This window comes from Ceratosolen solmsi, unplaced genomic scaffold, assembly GCF_000503995.2.
Source record: "Ceratosolen solmsi marchali unplaced genomic scaffold, CerSol_1.0 scaffold87, whole genome shotgun sequence".
NCBI classification, from domain to species: Eukaryota; Metazoa; Arthropoda; class Insecta; order Hymenoptera; family Agaonidae; genus Ceratosolen; species Ceratosolen solmsi.
The window spans coordinates 703,684-730,228 of record NW_011948455.1 but is presented as its reverse complement, the minus strand read 5'-3'; the positions used below and the strand labels follow the sequence as shown (position 1 = coordinate 730,228).

General features: G+C 26.3%; 1 protein-coding gene across 1 annotated transcript; it reads right to left on the bottom strand.

Annotated features, from left to right (window-relative positions):
- Window positions 1-1,459: 1,459 nt before the first annotated feature.
- Window positions 1,460-26,216, bottom strand: LOC105366773 (inversin). Its single transcript, XM_011505320.1, has 15 exons — window positions 26,139-26,216; window positions 16,392-16,721; window positions 15,456-15,790; window positions 10,021-10,297; window positions 8,914-9,162; window positions 7,939-8,363; window positions 7,511-7,858; window positions 6,449-6,642; window positions 6,013-6,334; window positions 4,621-5,000; window positions 3,581-3,922; window positions 3,285-3,364; window positions 2,497-2,651; window positions 2,303-2,373; window positions 1,460-1,630 (listed from the first exon to the last, which is right to left on the bottom strand). The coding sequence occupies exons 2-15, from the start codon at window positions 16,664-16,666 to the stop codon at window positions 1,460-1,462; spliced, it is 3,624 nt and encodes a 1,207-aa protein (XP_011503622.1). The 5' UTR covers window positions 16,667-16,721; window positions 26,139-26,216.
- Window positions 26,217-26,545: the final 329 nt, after the last annotated feature.

Sequence of the window (26,545 nt, the reverse complement as noted above, 5' to 3'; positions counted from 1 at the left end):
TGTGATTAATAAATCATGTCGTGACGAATAAATCTTCAATTAAAATGTACTAAGTGAATGTTTAATTTTAGTTACATTATACTTGGTAAATAGAAATGATGTTATTTTTAAATAGAATGTAATTAAAATACAAGAGTTTTGTTGAAGATCCAGGAAATATTAATATTTTTGTTAATTCATTACAGCTTACCTTTAAATAAAAACGTTAATAAATTTATTATAAAAAATGTTCACTATTATATGAAAAATAATTGTTTAAATAAGATGATATTTTCATCATAATAATTCATAATTACCAAGATTATTTTCTATTATAAAAATTTTTTTAAGCTTTAATGCAGACTTTAGATTATTAATACAGATTATAAAATATAATCTAAAATATATACAAAAAATTATAAATGTTAATTATGGTGAAATAATAAAATTGATCAAAAAAGGTAAAATAATATATAAAAACTGTTGAATAATTATATATTTTTATTTATCGCATATAATAACATTGTAGCTTATTTATTATTTTAAATGTTGTTTCATTAATTGAGCTAATATAACATAGTAATACCTAGAATTCCGAATAAATTTTCAAAATACAGTATTAAATATATATATATATTTTCAATTATGCGTTGACCACCAAAAATTTCAAGCAACCTGTTTTTGTTTATTTCATATATTAATTGTCTAATAAATAAAATATACATCTTCATATTTTTTTTTTCAATATCCCTACAATATATAAATCGTACATTTGTACTGAAAGGTACATCTTTCTAGGATAGAAATTCGAGGCACCTGTTGATACATTTACAATGTTTTACTTATATTAAGTATATTACTAAAACTACTATTTAAATTTATTTGTAGGAAGAGGAACATATATATTAAAAGTATATTAATAATTATCACCAATTCATACATTTTAATCGATCTTTTTCGTTTAAAAAAATAAGTCGAATTTTCGATTTTTATATTTTCACAAAGTTCAATTTTAAAAAGTATTATTTAAATATATATGTAACACACACACACACACACACACAGAGAGACACACACACACACACACACACACACATATATATATATATATTATATTGATTATATTCATCATAATGTTGATAGAATACTTCTAAAAGTATTTGTTAGAACGCTTCTACTTAGCCTTAACGTATTGGAATTTGTATACTGTAACAATCTTTTTAAATTTTTATTTCAAATTATGAATGTTGATAACAATGAGTTTAATTTAATATAATAAAGGCATTAATATTTAATAAAATAAAATAAACGTTTACGTACTACATAGAATGATATCGAATTACATTGAATTTATTTTTTAAATATGATTAAAAATATAATTATAATTTATATATGATTTGGTTTTAAATATATTAAAATCAAAAAATTTTACACAAAAATTATCACATGCATCTTAACTTAAAATATAAATTGCAGAATATTAAATGCTATTAGTGTTGCGCTGCATTGTCGAGTTAGGTGGAGTTTTGGTCTTATCACCATCGGTTGTTTCGCCACGCACAGTGAACGTCACGTAATATCGTTTGGCACGATCGAGTTTCTCTGATGGTAGACTTATTACTTTCTTCTCCTCTCCATGTGTTACTTCCACCTTAAAATTGATAATAAAAATAATGGAAACAATTTGTATTTAACAATCTTAGTCTTGGCTTAGTAACAATACATACTTCCAGAATTTTAATGTTTGTGAGTAATGAATAAGTAAGATTGTATATGCTAAATATATTTTAAATCATAAGAGATAATAAAAAATGTACAATTAATAAACTCGAATATACTTATTAAAACTATGCATAAACGTATTAAAACAACATTATTAACAATTATTTAGAGTTTATAGTAAACGTGTATTATTTTTAGAGTTCCTGATTTTACTTTAATTAATTAATATATTTTAATTTATTTTTCCTTAATTTTTACAATTTTATTTGTAAACTTATTAAAACTCTTTTGATAGATAAGATTTACTACGATAGGAAGATTAAAATTGTTGATTTTTATGAAAAAATCATTTAATTTAATAATTTAAATTAAATGACATAATTGCTAATAAAATAGTTAAAAAGACAAAAATGACTAGAATCTTTACAAAAATATGTTTGTGTCACAAGAATTTTTTATGTAAACAGTACATTTATAAAATTAGTTTTTATAGTATATATATAATTTATTTCATTATACTCTGTTTTTATTCTATTTCTTCCAATATAAGCTTTATAACTTATAAAAACTGAGATATTTTTGCATTACTATTATCATTTACCGTCATTCGTCCTTTTCCATGACTTTCAATCTTCGGAAGAAGATTCATCCGTTTTGAGATGACTCCACCTACTGCAATTATAATCTAAAATCAAAGATTGTAATCCATTTCTTTCTAGCGACAATGTAGGTATTGAAAAAAAGTAAATAAATACTTAAAGTAAATACTAATTAGGATAATTCGAAATAACGTACGGTATGTATATATGGGGACTGAAGTATAGGCGCTTGTTGCATGATGACAGCGGTGAGTTTTTTGGATACATTGTTTTGCATCGGTGCACCAATCTGGTGTAGTGGGTCGCTTTTGTAGTTTTCGAAGCTGCTCATATAAAAATATCTCAAAATTCCTATATAAATAAAAATATTTAGTTTTACATTCTTTATATTAGTTCTTTATATTAAAATATATAAGTAAAATCAAATGAAAATATTGAAAAAATTTCAATTAAAATTCAATTAAAATTTGAATTTATATAATAAACTGTTAATAAACAAAACTATTATAATACATTTACTAAAGGTTAAACTCTTCTTAATAAATGATTAAATTCGAAAAATAATAATGTGTTATAAATTATAACCTATGTTATAACGTATTTATAATATTTATAACAACTTTTTATTGTCAGAATAAAAGCAAACATATTATAAATACATTATCGCTGTACTTTGTTATATTTAATATTATTTATTAATATTACAAGATAACTAAATATATATACTTTATTAAATATTTTATCAATAGTTGTTAAATTAGTAATGACGCAAGATTTAATATATTAAATATTTTATGCAGTTTTAATATATAACGAATTCTGTAGTATATATCCTGTTTTTAATGTCAGGTTTACAATAAAAAATAAAATTACAGAAAAGAGCTTTTTAAACATATATATTACATATATTTTTGTATATTAGAACTATAATTTGCATGCACTAATAGTTATTAATTATAATAAAAACAATTTTTATACTTTTACCTGAAGGTAAATGGTTGATGGTCGTATCTCGTTACTCCGAGTAATGGCCCATTCATACCAGCTTTATGAAATGCATCAACCTGCGAAAATTAGAAACAACTTTATTAGGATGCAATTTTCTTATTTGCATAAAGTTCATTTTATTTTTGAATTACGCTTTTCAGTTATTTATTTATTAATACTATAATTGATGTATAATTTATCAGATAAATTTAAATAAAATTATAAATAATGAAATAAAAATATGATTGTAATTTTGTTTTCATATTAAATGTAATCTAATCCATTTTCCAAACCTGCCGTTTGACAAGTACATGCTCGTTCGTTCGTCCGTGCCTGATCTGCAGTCTCTTGAGTTCCATAAGCTGAAAAAATATTTTACGCTCGAGGTGGTAGCGTCTCATACTTATTTGTACATCTCTTGTAATCATATCCATGTGTAGAGCTTGTTGTCGCTTGCTATTTGGATAGCATCTTAATGTGCGTTTAGGTATCCTCGAGATCCGGGGACTCGGTTCAATGCCACTGTCACGGCCACCGCTGTCATGGCGTTGACATATTTGTTCATTTTCTACATTGTGTTGTTGCTGATGTGAACTCGACAAATGGTATAATCTTTCATGTAATTTTGGTTGTAACTATGATGTAGAAAAAAGTGTCATTTTGTTTTCAAGCTCAAAATTATATTAATATGATTTTGAAAATGTGTATGATGTAGATTAACAGATAAGCCCAAGCTTTCAATAATTTTCATATATATGGTTTATATTTTTTTATCTTTACTTTATGTTATTATGAATGATATTATACATGATAATTATATGTAATCACAATAATTTTGAATACGAGGCATTTATAAGGAGTGATAAGACTGGCTAACATGCATAAGTTTATCATTAAAATAATTAAAAGAAGAAAAATGGTAGAAATAAGGAGTAAAACAAATAGTTAGAGGTAACAAACAAAAAATTATATAATAGGAATTAGTGTGGATTTCAAAGTATAACTTAACAGTGCAAAATCAAATTACTATTATACGTATGGATAAAATAACTTTATTATTAAAAACGCAGTAGAAATGAAATATTATTATATATTATTTTAAATTTAAGCTTGAAATAGTTGAATATATACGTGTGCAGACAATTCATAATCATGCATCAAATATTAAAAGTATAAAGAAAATCAAAAATAAAATATAATTGTTTAAGTAAGTTCTATAAGTCTGTTTAATAATAATGATAGACTTTTAAAACATTATATTGAAATACATTCATGGATAATATCAAGAATTAAAAGTATTTAAAATGAGTAACTTTTTATAAAAGAATGCAACCTGTGGGAGTGAATCAGCAATGGAAGCGCGATTGTTCATTTCCTTTTCGCTTACACTTGACAACACCCTAACAATACCTAATTCTTTATCACCACTTCGGCTATCATTATCCTCTATTTCATCCTCGTAATGCTCTTTCATATTACCGATAACTTTCCTAATTTTCTTATCAAGTTCTTCATCATGTTCCTCATCCCATTCGGGACTTTCGATTACAGCAATGATTGCACTACGATCTGGAGAGCACTCCTCTGAACTTTCTAATACTTCAAGCTTTGCATTCGATACTACTTTAGTTCGCCGCTTCTCAGTCGAAGGCCTTAATAAATATCGTGAAATCTGATTCTTTTCTGAGGTTGGTGAGCTGGAAGAAGTCCCGTCTGCAAAACAAATATTTTACTCCACATGCATTGTAGAAAACAGTGATTTATCAGCTTCTAAAAATTATTAATAAGCTATATTGTTAAACTTATAATTTCTTTTTACCTTGCAGATATTAATCCATACTATTAAGTTACTTTAAAATAGTTAGATATAAAACAAGTACTTGATTGTTATAATATTAAAATATAAATAACTTGTGATATCACAATATATATCACTAAAAGTATACTTAAAAGTACAATCTGTATCAAAAGTTATGTGTTCTCTTTTTAAATTACATTCATTATACATAGTCATATAATAAAACTTAATTTTATGATTTATAGAGTTAAAATAACAGTAATTGTCATGAACACAAGGTTTTTCTTATAGTAATGCATAGATTTACTTTATTATACTTTAGATTTAGTAAGATAGATTTACTTTATTATATTTTATACTAACTTTCAATTTATCTTATCTAACCTGGAATTGTTGATTCTATCTGATTTATAGACATTTCTTCTAGTGTTTGTACTATTTCTTTTTTATCTTCTTGGGACAACGATAATGCATCGATAAGTTCAACATTTTGTTTTATTTCCTTCAAATCAATTTCTTTTACAGATGATTTTCTTTTTAATTCCAATACTTCTTGAGTTGTAGATTCTTTCTTAACATGCTGTGAAATTTCTTTTAAATCCTTTTCTAGATTATTATCATTTACTTCTTCATGCGTGTTTTGTACTTTTATTTTAGTTTGATCTAGTGTCTCTAAAATTGGACAGCTTTTTTTATTCTTTTCGAAAAATTCTAAATTTTCATCATCTTCTAAACCCACTAATTGTTTATCATGTACTTTTTTATTTTGCCCATCATATTTTTCAATCGTATAACTATCTTTCTTTATAAAAGGAAAATCTTTTGATACTGGTTCGTTTTCATTTTCAATGTCTTTGTATTTTTCATTATTTTTTTCTTTATCAATATTTTTATTATATTCAATTCCCTCTGAACTGTGAGATATACAATAACGCATTTCTTCCATATCTTTTTTAAGGTCGGCCGCTTTCGCCAATAGAGCGTTCTGTATTTCATCCGCCTTTCCCAGAATATTATCCATTTTATTTTTTGCATGCTGATCAGGTTCCTGTTCAATATTCATTCTCTTTACTACTTCTAAATTTTTTTCTGTAGACATATTTAAACCCTTATTCAAATGGATATCTGCAGATATAGTTATTTGTTCTACTGTATCTTTGTTTGAGGTGTCACCGTCCGTATTGATGAATGCTTGTTCGTGATTCAAAATATTTCGTTTTAGTATTTCCTTTTTTAAAACTTTACCGACCTTCAATTTATCGTACTCATTTATTATTACTTTTTTTTTATTAGATTTATTTGATTTCGAGTAGTCTTTTATATTCTTTGATTTTTCACAAATCGTTTTGAATTTTTTACCGGAAATAATTTTTTCAGATTTCGATTCTAATAACTTTTTAACTAGAATTACTTCAAGACTATCGTCACTGACACTCGAACTTTCCTCGCCACTTTTGAATGATCTTGATGGATCTTCACTCTCAATAGATTCGCTTCCAGATTTATTTGCTTGATTATTTTTCCTCCTTGCATGTATTTCATTTTTTTTTCTTCTACCTTAAAATATTTTTGTTTAATTCTAGCTTACATTTTATAATACGTGTTTAAACTTAATCTGAATATATATACAAAAAAATATAAATTTTTTTTTATTTTCAATATTATACTATTTTATTTAAATAAAAAATGAGTTTAAAACGTTTTATTTATGAAAAAAATGAGATAATTTCTTAATAATCTATTCGCATAAAAATTTAAATAGATATTATAATTAAAATGCATATAATTAAAAATTATTATTCAAGAAATCTTATTTGAATCAATAAAAATCATTATTGCATTTATTATCGAAACAGTTAATAACGTATTTAAAATCGATAGATGTTTATAATAGATATACTTTTAAATTATAAAATCAATTTACACATAAGCAAACATAAAATGTTATTAGATAATTGTTAACTAAATAATAAGTAGATAAATTATAATTTATTTATAAAGATTGAAAATTTCAATATATTGAATTTCTACATAATAAGTAAATTTCCAAAAAGAGATAAGAATCATAAATAATTAATTGTATACTAAAATTACAAACCAATAAAAAAAATTTTCAATAGGTAATAATTGAGTACTTATACTTAAATAGGAACCTATAGTATGTATTAAATAAAACGTTATTCTTTTTATTATTTTCAAAAAATTTTGTCTAAATATTCCGAATATATTCTTGAAAGCATTGTTTTTTTTGTTTATTAGTTGAAATAATTGTCTATATACAATTCTCTCGCATACTTTATTATACATCAATATTTTATGTTAAATTATTATAAGCTACTAAACTACTACTATCCATAAAAAATGAATTAAAAAATATTTTACACAAAAACAATAAATAAAAAATTTTGAATCTTTTATAAGAAACGTAATATACCTCTTCTTTCTGAATTATTATTTTTTTTTTTTAAATCAGAATCACTGCTTTCGTATCGGGCGTTTTCGCTAAGTGCTCGCCTCTGTCTGTTAGTTGCCCTTGCTGTCGAGGATGATTTCGAACGGTGCGGTTGTTCTTCGCTAAAACTTCGGCTATTCTGACGAAATTGTCGTCGTCGGTTGGCACGTCGACGAATTCGACGTTCAACCCATCGTTCCTCGTAGTAGACCTCAGGATCACGGTGATGATACTGGCGGTGACGGTGACATGATCGTATATCATTAAACTCTGAATCTGAACTGGTTTCTACATGCTTCGCATGCAATTTTGACGGATCTACTAATTTTCATCACCATTAATAATATTCCAATTATCTAATATTTATAATTGATTGATTTTTAATCCATTATTCACTCGACCTTCAATGTGATTACCTTTGTGTAACTTCAAATGCTGTGCAGTCATTCCACCATGAAGCTGTATGAACTTGGCACAGTCCCTATGGGCCCTATACAAAGCAGCATCAAGTACAGTCATAAGGATACCTTTGCTAGTTCTCATAAGGGCGTTGATTCTGGCACCACTATCGATCAGAAGTTTACAAGCATCTAGATAGCCATACAGCGCTGCAACGTGGAGAGGTGTTTTTCCGTCCTGTGTGGCAACGTGTATGAGGCTTGGCCGGCGTTTCGACAACCACTTGAGAAGTTCAAGTCGTCCAGAAGCTACAGCCTCATGGCCAAGTCCTGTACCACGAACCGTGCGTGCATGCAGTGATGCGCCTTGTTGCGCCAGAATCTTCAAACTTTCCAGTTGCCCCTTAGCTGCAGCGCAAAGCGCCGGACTGTAATTTCCCAATTCTCACTAGCTTTAAAATATTACTTTATTCTCGTCTTCCAATCGTTCTACTTCCTATTTTTAACGTCGATAATTTTATCAATGGAGGACTTTGAAATTCCCAGAGTTAATTTTTTTAAATTATAACAATTGTTTCAATTTGTTTTTTGTAATTGAATTTCAAACGTTATATTTATACCATCAATAGCAAATTTTTTTATATAAATACAATAGGATTCGTAAATACTTTTATAGAAACTAAATATATACGACATTGAATATCTAGCATATGGAACATAAAAATATATAAATCAAGATCAAAGTATTTTTATTTTTCATAAGTATTTTTCATACCATTAAGAAAATAATTTCATTCTGTTTATTTTATTTGGGTTAATATCAAACTTATATGTAAATAAGTATATTAAATACGAAATCAAGTAGCAAATCTTATAAATAGTAGAAAACGAGATCCAGCATGGAAATATAATGAAAGTAATAGAATAAAGAATTGTTGATATAAAAATTATGTTAATATGGGTCCAATGGTTACTTACGTCCTGCCTTTCCGATCCTGCCGATTGGGATCAGCTCCAAGCTTGAGCAATAGAGAAGTAGCATCCGCATGCCCAAGCGTTGCAGCATAGTGTAAGGCGGAGCAGCCATTATTATCGACGTGATCCGACTGGGCATCGCAAAGATTTACCAGCACCTCAATGCATCTTGCGTGACCACGCGACGCTGCGCAATGGAGAGCCGTTAAACCATCCTTATCGGATGCGGTGGCGACAGTCGAACCACCGGCTCTGAACAAGAATTCTCGCCATTAGTTTAAATATTAGTTTAAAGGAAAGAAAAAATTGGGCTTGGCTGCGCGTAAAAGTTAACACATCTAAATAATATATATTTTCGATTGTGCAGTTAATTGCGAACCAAAAATACCAGTATTTTATTTAAGTGACAGTCTTACATCTAAACTTTTCTTATTAATTATTAGCTATTTTTATCCTCAGTTGTAACTTGTATTATTGAAAACTTTCGTATCCAATTAGGATTCTGTTTGTATTATAAATAATTGTATAATAACACAGAAAAGCAGTTATAATTATTAGTAAAACATTTCTACAAAACATCACATAAAAAATTGAAGTGTAACGGTCACCCGAAATTTCTATTTTTTAACTTCTTGGATACTCACGAAAATAACATAAATTTTTGTATAGAAGGTTTATAACAGAAACATTTTAATGGAAAGAATTATAATATATAATAAACTAAAAATAAAATAATATATAATAAACTATTTTCTCATCAAATCGTAATAATATCAAAAGAATTCTAATATTGATATATAATATATCAAATAGATATTTAAAATATAATTATTTTAAGTTAAGGTATTTTATGTTCAAAAGAAGTATAAAATTACAAAAAAATTATATGATCTTGTGATAAAGTCTGTTTTTACTAGATTTTTATTTAACTGATATTTAATATTAATAAAATATGTATTGATTAATGTACCGTTTGTAATAGGTACTAAATCGTCTTGTACGAAACGTCTTTTCTTATGTGATTTAAATATATTAATTATGTACTTTATGGAGTGTACTTTATGGAAGTGCATAGTGTGTAGAAAATATGTAGAAGCAGAAACTACGCACCTGACTAGTGCAAGTACTGCTTCGACGCTGCCGGCACTGGCCGCCCAAAGAATCGGTTGTCGTCCATCTTCGTCACACGCATGGACGTCTGCGCCAAACTCCAAGAGAGTGTGGAGAACCTTGAGTCCGAGCTTTTTGGGTATGGCGAGCTCTGCGGTAGCAGCCGCTCCACAACATTGAGCTGCGTAGTGAAGAGGTGAGCCGCCTCGGAGGTCTGCGCTTGAAGCTCGAGCGCCCGCAGCCAACACCAGTCGCACACACTCAACCTCGCCGCACACTGAAATTGCAAATGTATTACTAAATGTGTACTTTAACTAACTTGAATAATGAGGCACTTAGCCTATCTAAGCGTGTGTTTAATACATTCAATCTACAATCTATAAATGTTTACATTAAATCATTATCCGCTTCTAGAGCGGTAACATACTGCCGCGGTGTGCCTTCTTCTTGAAATCACGATAACACCTACCTATACTTTTAATTCTTCTAGTCCTAATAACCTATTGTAGATCATCCACTTATGAAATGTTTGTAATTTTTAAATAGGTCTATGGCATATTTTATTTTACAGATCTGCAAAATGTACACAATTTATTGGTTGAAAAATGTAAAACTTAAAAATTTTTTATACTACAGACTATTACTTTTAATATAAAAATATTAGATACGACACCGTGTATAGAAATATTGAAATACCATATATTGATATATACATAGAAAGTATATTAAAATAAAATAACATTAGAATAACTAAAAATAAATAAATGTACCTTAATTCGAATAAAAAATTTAGAATATATTTATATAAATTTATTTATAATAAAATTTAGTTTTAAAATGCGATCGTATAATAAGGTAGTTTTTACAGTTAAGACTACCTATGAAGTCTGAATTATAAAAAAGAACAGTAAGGAATTAGTAAATCAATCAAAGATGATGTATTATAGATACTTGTATAGTTATTTAAATTTAATGTATGTTCGAGATTGACGCAGTTTCCACGGGACGCGCATTCGGGCGAATATTTATAAACAAAACTCGGCAAGTCCGAGCAAGTTTCACGACATGAAAACTAATATACTATAAGATCACACAAAGGTATTACGCCCTACTTTTCTTTCGTCGAATTCTCGAAGGTTCTAGATTTTTTTTTCTATGCCTCGTGTAAGAATTCAGTGCAACAACGACGATGCTTTGTTGCCAGCTAAGTGAGCCGCTGCGTGGATATATAAGGGACGCACGCGGCGCGCCTCGCCCTCTCGCTGAAAATCTTGCTGGCAGCCTCTCTTACTGACCGGCTCTCTTGCCGAAACACCCTCGCTCAACTGCGCTTGCCGTGACCCGACTGCAGTGACCGACCATAGTGAACCGATTTACTTATCTACCAGTAGAAGCCAGGCACACGGGTCTCGATCTGCCCTCAGAAGGACCGCCATGGAACAGTCGGTATTTTCAGCAGAGCTGCCACGGAACGATCAAGCCTTCGGTTTTCGTGCGCGTATTCAAAAGGCTCATTGTAATATCACTTCGCGCTCACTTAAGTGTAATCGCCGCTCAGTGTTTCAGTATACTGTGAAGACGACACGTGGCCATATATTCAGTATTTAAGTTAATAATACACGTGTGCATTAATAAAGGGAAATCGGCAGATTTAGAAGTGATTACAGTGAAACCAAAGGAATAGTAATCAAAGGGGACATCAGCCTCGCAGTAAATCAACACTCCTTGTCAGCAATTTACAAGGTACATCTTTATATTAATAAATAAGCTAGTCACCTCGCACAAAAATTAATCGGGCAATTTCACATTATCTTAGACGAACCAATGCTTCGACCACGTACAGGCCCATAAGAGTCGATCGGGAAAACATACGCTCTCTCGAACTAACACTTCGACATCGTACAGGCCCTCAACAACTGACACAAGTGTCGCTATGTGTTAAGCACGTTGTCAAGGAAGGACAACAATAGATCGACTAATCGACTATAAATACAGATTATTCAGTCCTTCAAGAGCTCGAAGGCTTGTCATTTATGACTCTTGCTTGTGACAAGTCCTTTCTACTGTTCCCATTATAACTAAAAACATAATTGATTATGCACCAATTTCCATCAAAACTTCTTACACTCTACCAAGTATAGTTATTCCATCTATCAAGCATACTTGATTCAAACACCATCTTCTCATGCTACCTCATGAGCATGATTGACTACACCGGCTGATATTTACAACATCAGTATAACCTCAATTACAAGATACACTGTAACGTCAATAGAGTCTACGACAATCAAGACTACAAGGACACACCCTCATTATTTCAATAGAATAATCTTCTCTCTACCCATCATTGCAATATTATTATAATTATTTACAAATAATAAACATTGTTTCACTAAATACATGATATTTTTCAGCCTTGTCAATGATTATTTCCTTTAAAGTTATCCTGCCGAGAGACTAATCCACTGAACTATTGAATTGGTAGTTCCAGCCATAAACTAAGCCTTTAAAATCGAACAATGTAGAACACAAATTTTATTTATAATTTTATTTAAATTTTATTTATTTTACAAAATATGTACCAAACTGTTTTTTTGATATCATTATAAACTTATTAAATTAAAAACTACAGTAATGTTTGATATCAAATACCAAAGTTGAGCTGTTTATATTAAAATGACAATAAACCCATTTCTTATTTCGTGTGCTTGATCTCATGAGCAATGAGTATCGCATCTTGTAAAACGTGATATAATAATAATACTATACTTAACGATAATGCAAGATTAAATAAGCGATTTTCAATATGCTTTAGATTAATTGCTATTTCAATAAATATTTTTTAAACTATTTGCTTATTTAGATTTAAGTAAGGAGAATTATTTGAAAACATAAAATTTTTACAATTAGAGTACAATAATATTTATATTATATTTTCATAAATATTCGTTTAATGTTTTGACGGAATTAATCTTTGTAAATTTCTTGCAATTTACAATATGTTATTTGAATAAAATAATCTTAATTTATTGAAAGGTTCTTATAATAATATTAAATATTGCTAAGAATAGTCTTTTTAAAATAAAAATAGTCTTTATAAAAAAATAAACTTACTGTTGCTTACTTAAAACAATTTTCATTTTTATTAATTACCCATTTTATTTCATTTACACAGATTTAAATTAACTATAAGTTGTACATTTATAGTTAAAATCTACAAAATAAAAAGAAACTTTTTTTTTATAAATAATTGAAAATTCAAAATGTGATGGAGAAACACAAATAATATTTCGACATTTCATAAAATAAGAACTAATAATATAAAAAATTAATTATGTATGGTATTAGTTTCATAAAATAGAATTATTGGTTTATAAAATAATAAAATATAATTTTATAATCGATTATATGCAAATTTCTATTGATAATTATATTTGATACATCAAAACACGTCATTATACATATCTACAGTCATATAAAAAAATAAATTCCAACCTGTATTTCAATAATGAAAATAATTAACACTATCTGACTTCGTGGGCTTTCCCTTTTCCTTGGATACTGGTTGATTGCGTGAGTATTTGGTTAGCCGACTGGAATTACGTCATATTGGCTATTCACGTTTATTTGACCTACTAACCCACGTACATAAAATTTTTCCTAAGTTGTTTAGCTAGCTCTATCGCGAGCTAGTGTGGAGTTGATGACATCACAACAGGCAAGCGACTTATTACTTACCTTGTCGGAGCTGACCTTTCCCCCTCTTGTACTACTCATTTCTCATACTGATGTACCAAATACGCAAGAGATTGTGGCCCTATGATACTGTCGACTAAGTACTAGTTCAATATTACTGCTTTTAACATTGTTATGTTTCACACGCTCACCATTTTTATTTCTCTCTTCTCTTTTTTTCTATATCTTCATCTCCGTATCGTATAGGTAGCGTTAACAGGCCATTCGGCATATTTTTATTTCTCCGAAGATATATATATATATATATATATATATATATATATATATATATATATATATATTATTAATTATTATTATATATATTATTTAGACAATGCAGTAATTCTAGTAATTGACCTATATTTTTTATATGAATTTTATATAATTGTTTTAATGTGTTATTATTTGTCGTTTAATATTAAAAGACTCAATTATCTATTTTATTGAATTTTTTCGTGATCTTATAACTATATAAAAAAAAATTTAAATATCTACAACTTTATCAGCTTCTTCATTAAAAATTATACTACATAATATATAATATTTAAACAAGGATTAATCTTCAGTTCTTACATATTTAAAGTTTTATAAGAAAAAAAACAAATACAAGTTATATTACAAAATTCATATTAATCTATATATGTCTACTTTTCTTTATTTTTTAAAATATTCTAAATTATTTATTTTAATCGCTATTAAATACATATCAACAAAAAATATTTATTATTAAAAATCTAATCCTCGAATAAATTAATATACATTTGGGATGATATTTTAAAAAAAATTTATTTTTTCTCAAAATGTAAAATAAAAATGATTACATATAGATATCTATCAATACATGTTGGTACAAAGAAAAAATAGTTTTTTAAAATTTAAATGCAATAATTAGTAATATAAAACATGAAATAAAATCATAACTCGAAGTATATTAATATCTATTTTATTATAAGCACTATTTTTATTTTATATAAAATATTTTATTTTTCCACCCGAATAGAAACAACTTATATTATATATTAATATTATATTACTTATGTAATCACTTACAATAGATGAATTACTATAAGTGGTTTATTGCTGTCATTTTTCTAAATGTACATCTTTTCTTTTAGGCAAATATTTTAATTCGGAAGCTTATATTAGTATTTTATGGTTACAATATCTTAATTTAGAAAAAGAATTCTTGAATTTACTTCTATAAGAAAACTATCCTATTTTTAAATATAAAATGATAAATAAAGATCTTTTATTTGAATCTATCGTTTAAGACTGAACTCCATCAATAAAAAAAATTAAATTAGAAGTGTTGATTAAGAAGTGTTGTTGATTGAATTTTTGTATTTTCGGTGCTTAGTATATATTACTTGATAAACTTAGATGTGGTGGGAAATCATATAATTATAATGAAATAATAATGTTATCATGTCACAAATTATAAGCATTATAATAACAATAATAATTATAATTGTAATAATAGAAGATTTTTTCTACTAAATGAATGGATCATTTAATCAGACAAACTCCAACCAGATTTATCTTAGATTAAAGTAAAATAAACCGATACAAATAATAAATTGTAAACGCAAAAAATATCGTATGAGTTCTGTAGTAGTTGGGAATATAAAATTTGGAAACAGTGGAGTATTGTGTGATAGGAAAAGAAAAAGGGTGAATTATGTAATATATGACATACTAACCGGTAGCCCAGTGGAGGACACTATGGCCTTCAAGATCCTTGGCATTGACGTCGGCTCCACTGGCAAGTAGAACCGCGACCAACTGTGCGTCCCCAGCAATAACTGCCAGATGGAGGGCCGTGTGGCCTTCGGCATCTGGATCATTGAGGAGCTCCGGAGCCGCTTGTGCGACCGCTCCTCCAGTGCTTGCGTCCATACAATAATGTATGGCACTGCGAAGTGCTCGGTCCCTGTAACCGATCGTCTCTTCCTGTTCCTTTAGTAGCCTCAGAACGCGAACTCGGTCCGCTTGTTGACAAGCATGCATCAAGGGAGTTGCCCCGATCTCCAGAACTCTACAACAAAAAATAATAACGTGAAATATTAACTCTGTCTATTTAATTATCTGCTTAATGAAGCTTTCAAATTATCGAAAAAATGTTGGTATCCGTTTTGTATAAGTATATATTAAATAAATAATGAAAAATGATCTAAACTAAATCTTTTTTAATCAAAAAATTTCATGAATTACAACTTTAGATAAACCTATGATAATGAGACTCATTAAATTTTTAATAATGCAAATAATTTTTTTTAATTTTAACTAACTTTACATTTTACACATACTTTTCAATTTCATTAAAAATTATTTATATACAAAATTTTAATTTTGAACAAATTTAAAAGTTAAATATTATTTTAAATTTTTTCAAGAATCTGGTTAAAATCCTGTATTAAGAACCCTATTTACATAAAAACATTGTTCTAAAAAATAAATATAATTGAATTAAAACGTCCTTAGAAAATTATATCAGTAAATTTTATTTACCATAAATTAATGATTTTTCATATGTCTTAAATGATTATACGTAATGATTGATATAAAGATTTAGATATTAAAACAATGACGAAACAGAATATTCTGGCTTATAATATTTCAGAAATATTAAAGCTCACTTATATGGTTGACATCTTTGAATATCTTGCTGATTATGTACTTTCGGCGTTGTTACTCCGTTCCTCCAATTAGAAGATAGGCTGAACTTAATGGCTCTATGTCGTTGAGCTGAGAATGCCGGAAGCGGCGGTAGCGTCACCTGTTTTTCCTGTTCTTGTTGTAACAGTAGTGATTTTTTATGTAGTTGTTGTTGTTGTTGCTGTTGTTGTTGATAATATTGCTCTTGACACCTATCATGCGTTCTCGAGGCAATCGGTGGGACCTTCGTGTCCATTCCCGAGCTTCGTGCAAGCTCGGGATTGCTACAAACTTAGCTTCACTGGACATCTCTGAATAATTTCATTTTAATTTATTAAATATATTCACCGTTATGAACAAAACTGAAGTCAGAATAATATTACAACAATGCTACTCTTTCAAGTGCATTGAACATAAACTTTATAAATACCATCGGAAGCAGATGAAATTTAACTACGAGTTAAATCATTAATTCCATTAAAGTATCTTAAACAATATTATTCTTTTATAAGACAATTAATATTATTTTGATGACTATTTATTCATAAAAAGGATACTTACTTAAATTTTAAACTCATGAGTAGATAAAGCAGCATTAAAAAAATTGTGTACCGCGTTCAATCAGGATAAATTTATTATATTTATATTGATCTTCCATTAATATTTCTATTACTTTATTACTTTAGTTTTATAATAAAAAATATAAGCTTTTTCCTCAATTAGAATATATTATATTATATGATTTACCTACAGTAGATTTTTTTAATAGTTATACTATTTTTGTAACATATATAATTATATTATTTAAAAATTATACAATAATTTGATTGTTGATATGAATAAACTCGATTATCTATGATAGTAGGTATTGATAAATTCAATTACCTATGACTGTGGGTATGAATAAACTCGATTACCTACGATTGTGGGTATGCATAAGCTCGATATGCCTAAAACATTTTTCAAAAATTATAATTCTTATATATGAATGGCACTTATGTTTATATAAAAATTATTACAATAAAGCTAAAAAATTTAAAGTTTATTATTTAAATATACCGTAAATGTTATACATTGGGAACCTTTTTATTTATTTTTTTCTGTAGACCTTTTAAAACAAATAGAAACATACATATATGACTTATTAAACGTCTAAAAATTTAAATTCATTATTATTAATATTATTAGATATTTTAAGTAACTACTATAATTAAGGAATTAAGTAAATTACTTCAATTGCAAAATAAAATATATTATGCAGCAACATAGATATTTTGTATATTAGAATATTTGAAATTTAATGAAAAATCCATATTTTTTTTATAATAGCATATACATAGTATAGATAGTTTAATTAATCATCTAATAATAATATAATTTCACTGTTTTTTTAATAACCAACAAATATTATTAAATTACAATGCTTATAAAAAGTTTCTGTAATATGTAATATTTTTTCAAAGCTAATTAAAATGTTTTTCTTTTAAATAAAGTAAACATAAAAATAAAATTTCTCAAAAAATTCAGAAAAGTATAAAAACAGCTAATCAAATAATAACAAATGTAAGTAATAAATAAGAAAATACCATGGATAAAAGATGACCAACTAAGAGGTTACGTAAAGTTGGCAGCCAATTAACCCTAACTCTGATGGTACGAATCCTCAAAGTTCTTTCGGATTATAAAAAAAATTACGTGCCGATAAAAATAAATAAGAAAATAAGGAGATACAGAATGACAAGCGTACCGCAAATAAGAAATTGAGGGTCTGGCACCACATCCGTGCCGTCATGTCACGTAACATCCTCTCGTCAATTCGTTCTGGATTCTTGGCCGCTATATTACGATTCGTGGTCACTCTGTAATTCAGCTGTAGATTACTTCTGGCCTACGTTAACATGTACTTCTCATTTCTTTTGTTTCCGGTATATGCGTGCATGCGTGTGAAAGAGATCTGGAATGCGATTTGACTAAATTTCGAAGGGCGGGGGTGACCGCGGACGGAGCTATACACACAACATTTTGCACTCAGTGATCACTCTAGCCGTATAACAGAAACCATTTTTTAAAAACCAAATTTAAAATGATAAAGCTTGAAATTTGAGTTTCGAAATTCAGTGGTATTTCATGACTGATTTATTGTTCTTAACATTTAATTACAGTATTTTTTATATAATAACAGTTTTAGACTGAGATATTGTCGTTTTAAGATTTAAAAATTATTTTAAAATAAATACCCTACTATTATCCATTTTTTATCAGTATATCTAAAAGACTAAATTAAATGTAATGATTATTTTATTCATTATTTATACTTTTTACAGATTAAATGAATTTTATTACATAACTTCTTTATAAATTATGTTAATAATATAATTGTATATGCAATTTAACATTAAGTTTCTTTGATGTATTATTCAAAAATTTAAAAATAAAAAAGGTATTTTAAAATAAATTATTGTAACAAACACTACAATTATTCGCATAACACTAATAATAAATATACTTTGAAATAATTAAAAAAATTTATCTAACAGAACATTATATTTAAAATGTATAGCTTGGTTTTTTGAGTAGAATAAAAATGTTGATTTTATAATATTTAAAATAAACTACAATGAATTAAATAATAAAATATATGAGAAAGATCATTTAAAGCTATATTTAACGGTTTTTAACAGCATCTCTTATTAATTAGAGATTAATAAATTAATGAATTAGTAATAAAACAAAAGAATGTAACGAACCTCAATATATCTAAATGCATCTATCAGGTAAATGAAATTACAAATATTATAGATTTCAAATAATATATTATATTTATCACAAATATAAACCTACCTCATGAATAAATACTGAACGAAAAATCACGAATAAATATAAACGGTTAAAATTATGGTACTTCAACTCTGTTCTATCTTAATGTATTTTTATAGATTAGTATTTAAGTCATTTCTATTTGTAATCAATTAAAGTGTTCCATAAATAAATAGTTTTATAGGGTGTTGAAGAAAAAGTAAGTGCCACGCATCGAAGCTTTCAACCAAACTTACTCTTATAAAAGTTATTAAAAAATTCTTTTGCGGTTCAGTCGTATTTAAGTCACGTAGATACGAATTGACCAGGTCAGCCGATGCTATGGCAACGCTTTAGCAAAACACTTTAATAACTAAGCGTACTTGTACAGATCCCGTTGTCAGACAAGGTTGAGTGTGGCTGACGCAATTTCGATTTCGACTACTAGTGGTTTGGTTACTGGCTGGGCAACTGACACGAAAATACTACCTGCCTCCCAAATTTTTCGTATTTTCAATTTTTAGTACTTATTACTAGTGATTTTCTTTTTTACTTCGGACTATGGTAATTTACTACAATTACCATCAATTTATTATGTTATAGTTTACTTTAAAAGAGTCATATGAATTCTTAATATTGCTTCGAATCATGAATGTATTACTGCCAATGATACATTCATGATTCAAAGCAATTTCAAGAAAACTATAGATTAGAAGTCGATAAGATCATAATACATGAAATGGTCCATTTAACTTTAACATTAAAAAAATCTGTGTAAAAGACGTAAAATAAATTTTGTTAAGATACATCACATTCACATACCGTTCAAAATAATAAGTACTAAAGTGTTCGTGAAATGTTATAATAATTAATCCCTAAATGGAATAAAAATTTAGACCGCAAGTTTAAATCTTAATTCAATCAACTATAGATGAATTAATGCTTGCATTATGTGAGAAATATATATATACACATATACAGCATTGATCTTGTTCTACTTCTCCTCCCAGTAAGGAAGTAAATGTAGGGGAAAGAAGAAAAGAGAAAGGGAGAGTAAGAAAGATAAAAGAGAACGGAAGAATGTATCGTTTAATGATTATCGCTCAAAGTGACTTGTTTCACCTCATTTGCTGCTCTCCTAATCTACTTGCGAATAAACGATGAATAAATTGTACTTTTGCTTGTATTACGTCTTTAAATATCAAAATATATTCGATGTTCTCTGTCAGCTGCACATCAACCAAATACGTGCTTTGTATATGTAGTCAATTTTTTGAAATTATAAAAAATAAAAATTGCAAAAAATTCATTAGAGAGATTTAAAAACTTTGATACTTTGAAAATGATCATTTTTTATATTATTTCTATCATTTGCACACTTTCGTTAAATAGAAACTTGTTTTGTTTATTGTTCACAGAATTTATAATCATAAAAATATTATTTATAAAATATATGTTTTGTAAAACGTGTTTTGAAAAAACAAAATTTTTAGCTTTACTATAAAATCTGATGTTCTTAGAAAAACAAATTATCAACCTCCAATTTTACTAGTATCAAATTTTTATAAAACTTTTGACTCAGTTAGTAAATAATTAAATTCAAATAAAACACTTTACCGTGAATTTTTACTACATAATAAATTAATAAAAAATCAAATCAAAATCAAATTTACTGTTGAAATAATTCAGACAAAAAATTGCTTAAAATGAATAATTATAACTAATTTCTTTATAAATATTGCGCTTGTATTTCATAAAATTTACTATTTGATTCATTTACCCTAACACATTTATTAAAATCATAACAAAATTATGCATATATCTGTCTATTTCATAATCGAATATTAATTTTTATACTTTTCTTAAACAAGACCTCACTATTATCGTTATCAAATATATACTTGCATAACAAAATACAAATACACACATACACAAATTTGATGCACGTTTGCGCATTAAAAAATTACCCACCACATACGCGCATACACACGAACAAATGTATATGCAATAATAAAATATTTTCTTTATTAAAATCTAAAATTATTTTTAAAATATAAGAATTATATTTAGTCAACATTTTTTTATACTAAAGTCGAAAAATATTTATGTAATTATACACAGTGTAGATAAAACAAAAGTTGTGAAAACCCGAATATAAAATATAAAAGTAACCAGTCTAGTTAATAATAATTGGAAATTAGTTTATTATATAATATATAATGGGTAACTTCAGTTTTAAACATAATATGTTTTACATAGTTGAAATTAGTTGAAATTAGTTCAAATTACTTATAACGTGATAACTATAAGGTATCTGTACTTGACAAAAATTTTTATTCTATGTATCATTCATTTAAAATTACTTAAGCAGTTACATTAATCAGAAAATATAATAGTTAAATCAATTGTTACCGAATTTTAAGTACTATTTTATTACATTGAAGTTCAATTAAATAAGAGTTTCTGTAAAATTTTATATATTTAAGAAGAAGACTATATTTAATGTTTTAAAATCTTTAATTTTTCAAATTTTAATAATTCTACAATTATATTAATTAATTACATATTATTAAAAGATGAGTAATTGTATTTAGGTATGTCATTTAGATATTGTTTAATTCGATAAAATATTTTTACTTTTAAAAGACGTTATTTATTATTTTCGTAAATAAAATAAGAAATATCTTTACTTATTATAAATATACAAGTAATGAAAGTTTTGTAAGTAATGTAAGTAATGTAAGTCTCTACAATAAATCAATGAATAACCTATACCGATTTAAAGTAAATTAAATAGAAGCTAACTGCAAATAATTCGTTAATATTACACTTAAGCGTGTATTACATTTATTATGTTAACTATATATATTTATTTTTATTATAAGTAGAATAATATCTGAATCAATATTTATGTACCTTTGATAATTTGTAATTTGCAATAAATAATTTGTATAATTTTTCAAAGATATATATATAGACAAATGTCTAGTAGAAGAGAAAAATTAAATAGAATAAACTGTACATGTAAAATAAAAAAGAGTAAATTAATAAAATAAAAAGAAAACATTAATTACTTACTTAATATATTCTATAAAATAATATATTCAGAATGGGTTTCAATTGCTTATCTGAAACTGAAGGAACTAAAATTGAATTATGTTAGACTGAAATAGCACAATAGTGTTAATTGATTTAGTTTTACATTTTTCTCTAATATGTTTCGATTTTTAAAAATAAATTTCATTTAAAATGTCTTACGATTATTTTCCTACTCCTTTAATTCTTTTATAACTTATCAAATGTTATATTTATATGTTTAAATAAATTTTACTAAGCATGAAAATAACGTAAAGTTTAATCACTGATTTTTAATTTATGTATATATTACGTAAACAAGAGGAAATTATTTATTTTATTTTGAAAATTTTACCTTTTCTACCAACTCTATTAATGTATTTATGATACCATAGTTATGTAGCAGAAAAGAAAATAAAGAAGTAAAAAAAATCCAGTTTTAAATTCTAAGTGAAAGTCCTATTAAAAATATTGATTATCTTAGAGAGTACCATATTGTAAGCAAGCGCTTATGCATGTACACTATGCTGTTGTGATATCGTTAAAATGATAATTGAAAATCATTACTGAACTGATTATGTGATACAGATTCTCATACATTAATACTAAGGAGAATAATATTTTAAACTCAATTTTTCAAATGCGTTATTAGGGCTATAATAATGTTAGCTATGTATAGTAACGCACACGTGCATGCATGGATCAGTCTGAAAAAAGAACATGACTGCAATAAAGCATGAGTATCTTTCTCTTGCTAATAATGCAGAATTTCGCACTATGCATATAAAATATATTTCTGATTAGAGAATTGCATTTTTACTGGTTGGCATATTTTCATGAAAATAAACGATATTAAAGATAAAACGGTTATTTGTGAATGCTTTAAAGACTATTGAGATAATTATATAATTTGTCTTTGATGTAATTCAACTATATTTGTTTATTAAAAATAATAACAATCATAATAATATTTTTTAATTATAAATAATAAATTAAATTAAATTAAAAATATTTGATAAATAGTTCGATAACTTTATTAATAATACTGAAATCAAAACCTATTAAACTTGGGTATTGGCTAACTATATTTTATTTGGTAGATATATCTATCTATTATATTTTTTCTATATAAATCGTAAATTAATTAACTTAAATAATTTTGTTCTTAAGATGTATATATTAATGAACTTCGACTAAAAATTTCTATCTACAAAATTATTGAAAATTTTATTACTTTATTAAAAAAATATGGCTGTACTCAAAACTAAAGTGTTGTTGGAATAATATATTTAGTATAAAAATTTGAAATATAATATTTATATTTCTATTTATATATATTTCTATTCTATTCTGTTCTATTTCTATTCTATTTATTTATAATATTTATATAATATAATATAATATTTTAAATTTCGTTTACAAAACTAATGGTTTAATTATTTTTATAATTGAACGATACCTTAAAGTTAATATTTAATAAACAAATAATAATCATTCCCATTTTTACAAATTGTCTAATTTATACATTTAACTGATAGAATCATATAATTCGGTTTTTATAAAAATATCAATACTTTGGTAGTAAAGTAGAATAAATCTATATCAGCTTTAAGGGAGCAACCTGATTTTAATCATTTTTTACACTGTATACAAAATTGTTTTTTGTACAATAATCACTGATTTTGTCACTAATATATATCTGACTGATTTTCTTTTTTATTTATTTTTGTGTGAATTTTTTGAATACATAAAAATTATATTTAGGTTAATAAGAAATTCGATCATACTAAGATTATTATGATTGGAGTCACAAAGTATCTGTAGTACTAAGTGCAATATGTAAAAATGAATCATGAAACAATACATATAAATAGAAATTATAAAATATTAAACTTTTGTAGTATACTTTATAAAAAAAATTGGATTATTATAATAATACAAACTATTCAATTTATGATAAAAATATAAATCCTTTTTTATAACATGATCGAGTGATTATAAATAAACTCTTGTTTATAAAATCATTTTAATACATAAAACGATGTACTTTCTTATCGTCATTGAAACATATTATTTACAATAATCAATAAACAATTTTTTAAATATTTAAAATGATTTTTATGATTCTTTTACAAGATATATTATAAAAATAGAATAATCTTAACTTACTACTTATAATGTATCATATGAAAATAATTATTGATATTTTATTTCATTAACATTTTTTATATTTTATATAGTGAAAAAGAATCTTAACAATATTAAATAATAATATTAAATATTTTACTTAAGGTATAATAAATTAATGTGTAAGAAATTGATAAGCATCATAGTATATATTTGTATTAATTACGTGAATGGATTGTAGTTAAATTTGTGTAATTACTTTAACCAAGAGAATACTAAATACAGAATTTCATTAATTCATAAATCGCTTTAAAATAATGAATATTATTTTATTAGGTATGTGTATGAGTCTATCCTTTACATAAAAATATAGATTTCAATGAAAGTAAACAATATTTGATATAATTTTTTAAAAACATTATTAATATTAATTAATTAATCAAATAAATATCATTTAAATGAAGTATTATGAATTTAGATATTCTAGCACTCATCTTTTTAATATTTTAATCGTTACTTGTAATTCACTTACATATTTTCTTAAATGTATTTGCTTTATCGCTCTTACTTTGTGATATTTTATTTTTATAGGAATACTTGACATCATATTAATTAAAGACATAAATCCAATTTCTATCCCCAAAAGATGCATAGATAAACTCAAATGAAAAAATGTAATCATTGCTAAGCAACGGAAACTAGGTATATGCAGTAATGGATCGAGTGAGTAATTGGAAAGCGAGCATTTTATTTGAAGGCCGTATTCCTTCGATTTCATGTCGGTTCAGAAATTCTTACAATTAATGGCATGAATGCAATTTTATAAATATGTAAATACAAGTATTTCAACTTCGACTGAGCCTTTTCACTTGTATCCTTTTTTTACGCTCATTTAAAATAGATGATAAATTAGAATGGGCACGATGAAATATTGGCATTTCATACTACTTTAATTCTCTTCCATATTGCCAATTTTACTTTTTTTATTTTGTTGTTAATTTATTTATAATGATTTTATATTAATTTAAAGGCGAATATACAATATTTTTATATATTATAAACTCTATATTTTTATGGTGGTAAAATATACATATACATATTTTTCGATTTTAAGCGATACATGACAAGGTAAGAATATTTAACTAGTAAATAGATATAAATATGAATTTTAACATTAAAATAATAGTTAATTTTTTATTAAAATAGTAAAATTGTTTTTTCATTCTTCACAGAAAATTTTTTTATATTATATTTCTAAGATTATACTCAAATATTTTAACTATTGGAATATTTGATATTGTAAGAAAATAAACTATATAATCATAAAATTCAAATCGAATTTAAAAGACTTTTACGGAAAGTACTGTAATTAAAGTTCTATTTAATGTCATGATATTACGTTCAGATAGATTTAAGGCAGATTTAAACATTAAACTTGCAAACTAAACTAATTAAGAAGCATAACAAATTGCTTAAAACACACGTTTATTTATGCAGTAACAAAATCATAATAATAAAATTAAATTGTTAAATAAATTTTAGTATAAAGTACATGCCTATTAACATAAGGTATAAAAATATAAGCCTTATGGTCGTCAATACAAAAGTCAGAAGAAAGCCATAGTTCTGTCTGTGTTCAGTAAACGCTAGATAAGCTACGTTAACAAATCCTCAGACGTAAGCTCCGAAATTAAAAGAAACGGTACAATCGCTGGATACTCCATACTCACATATCAAATCTGTGAGGGTCTTGGCCTCGAATGAGTGGTCCCATAGAACTCAGTTCCGATTGTATGTTCGCGCGCGCAACATATTTCAGCGACTGCAAGTACTCACGAACTACCAAGCTGCCTACGTACCTCGTCACCTAAGAACGGAACTCCGGGGTAGAATCAAGTGCGCGCAGCGCCACTCACGACCAAGTCAACAGATTTTCGCGCCAGACTGAATTAGGAATAGTCTATCAAGTCGATTGTTGTTTTCAAACTCTTCAATTTTCTCGTAAATATTCGGATGTTTGTGCTCCTTAAAGCATAACTATTAATATTGATAGCTTATAAATGTATTTTGATTTATTTCATCCTGAATAAGAAGCTTCTAAATCTATTGCAGATTAATCTTTGGCTCCTGATTAAAC

What these genes read in the sequence shown, in the direction of transcription:
- LOC105366773 (XM_011505320.1), bottom strand. Translation starts at nt 16,666, where the DNA reads ATGGACACGAAGGTCCCACCGATTGCCTCGAGAACGCATGATAGGTGT. An exon ending in CGAAATCTGAAAAAATTATT is followed by an intron (nt 6,335 to 6,448) that starts TCCGGTAAAAAA and finishes GATAAATTGAAG; the next exon opens with GTCGGTAAAGTTTTAAAAAA. An exon ending in ATGTACTTGTCAAACGGCAG is followed by an intron (nt 3,365 to 3,580) that starts GTTTGGAAAATG and finishes TAATTTTCGCAG; the next exon opens with GTTGATGCATTTCATAAAGC.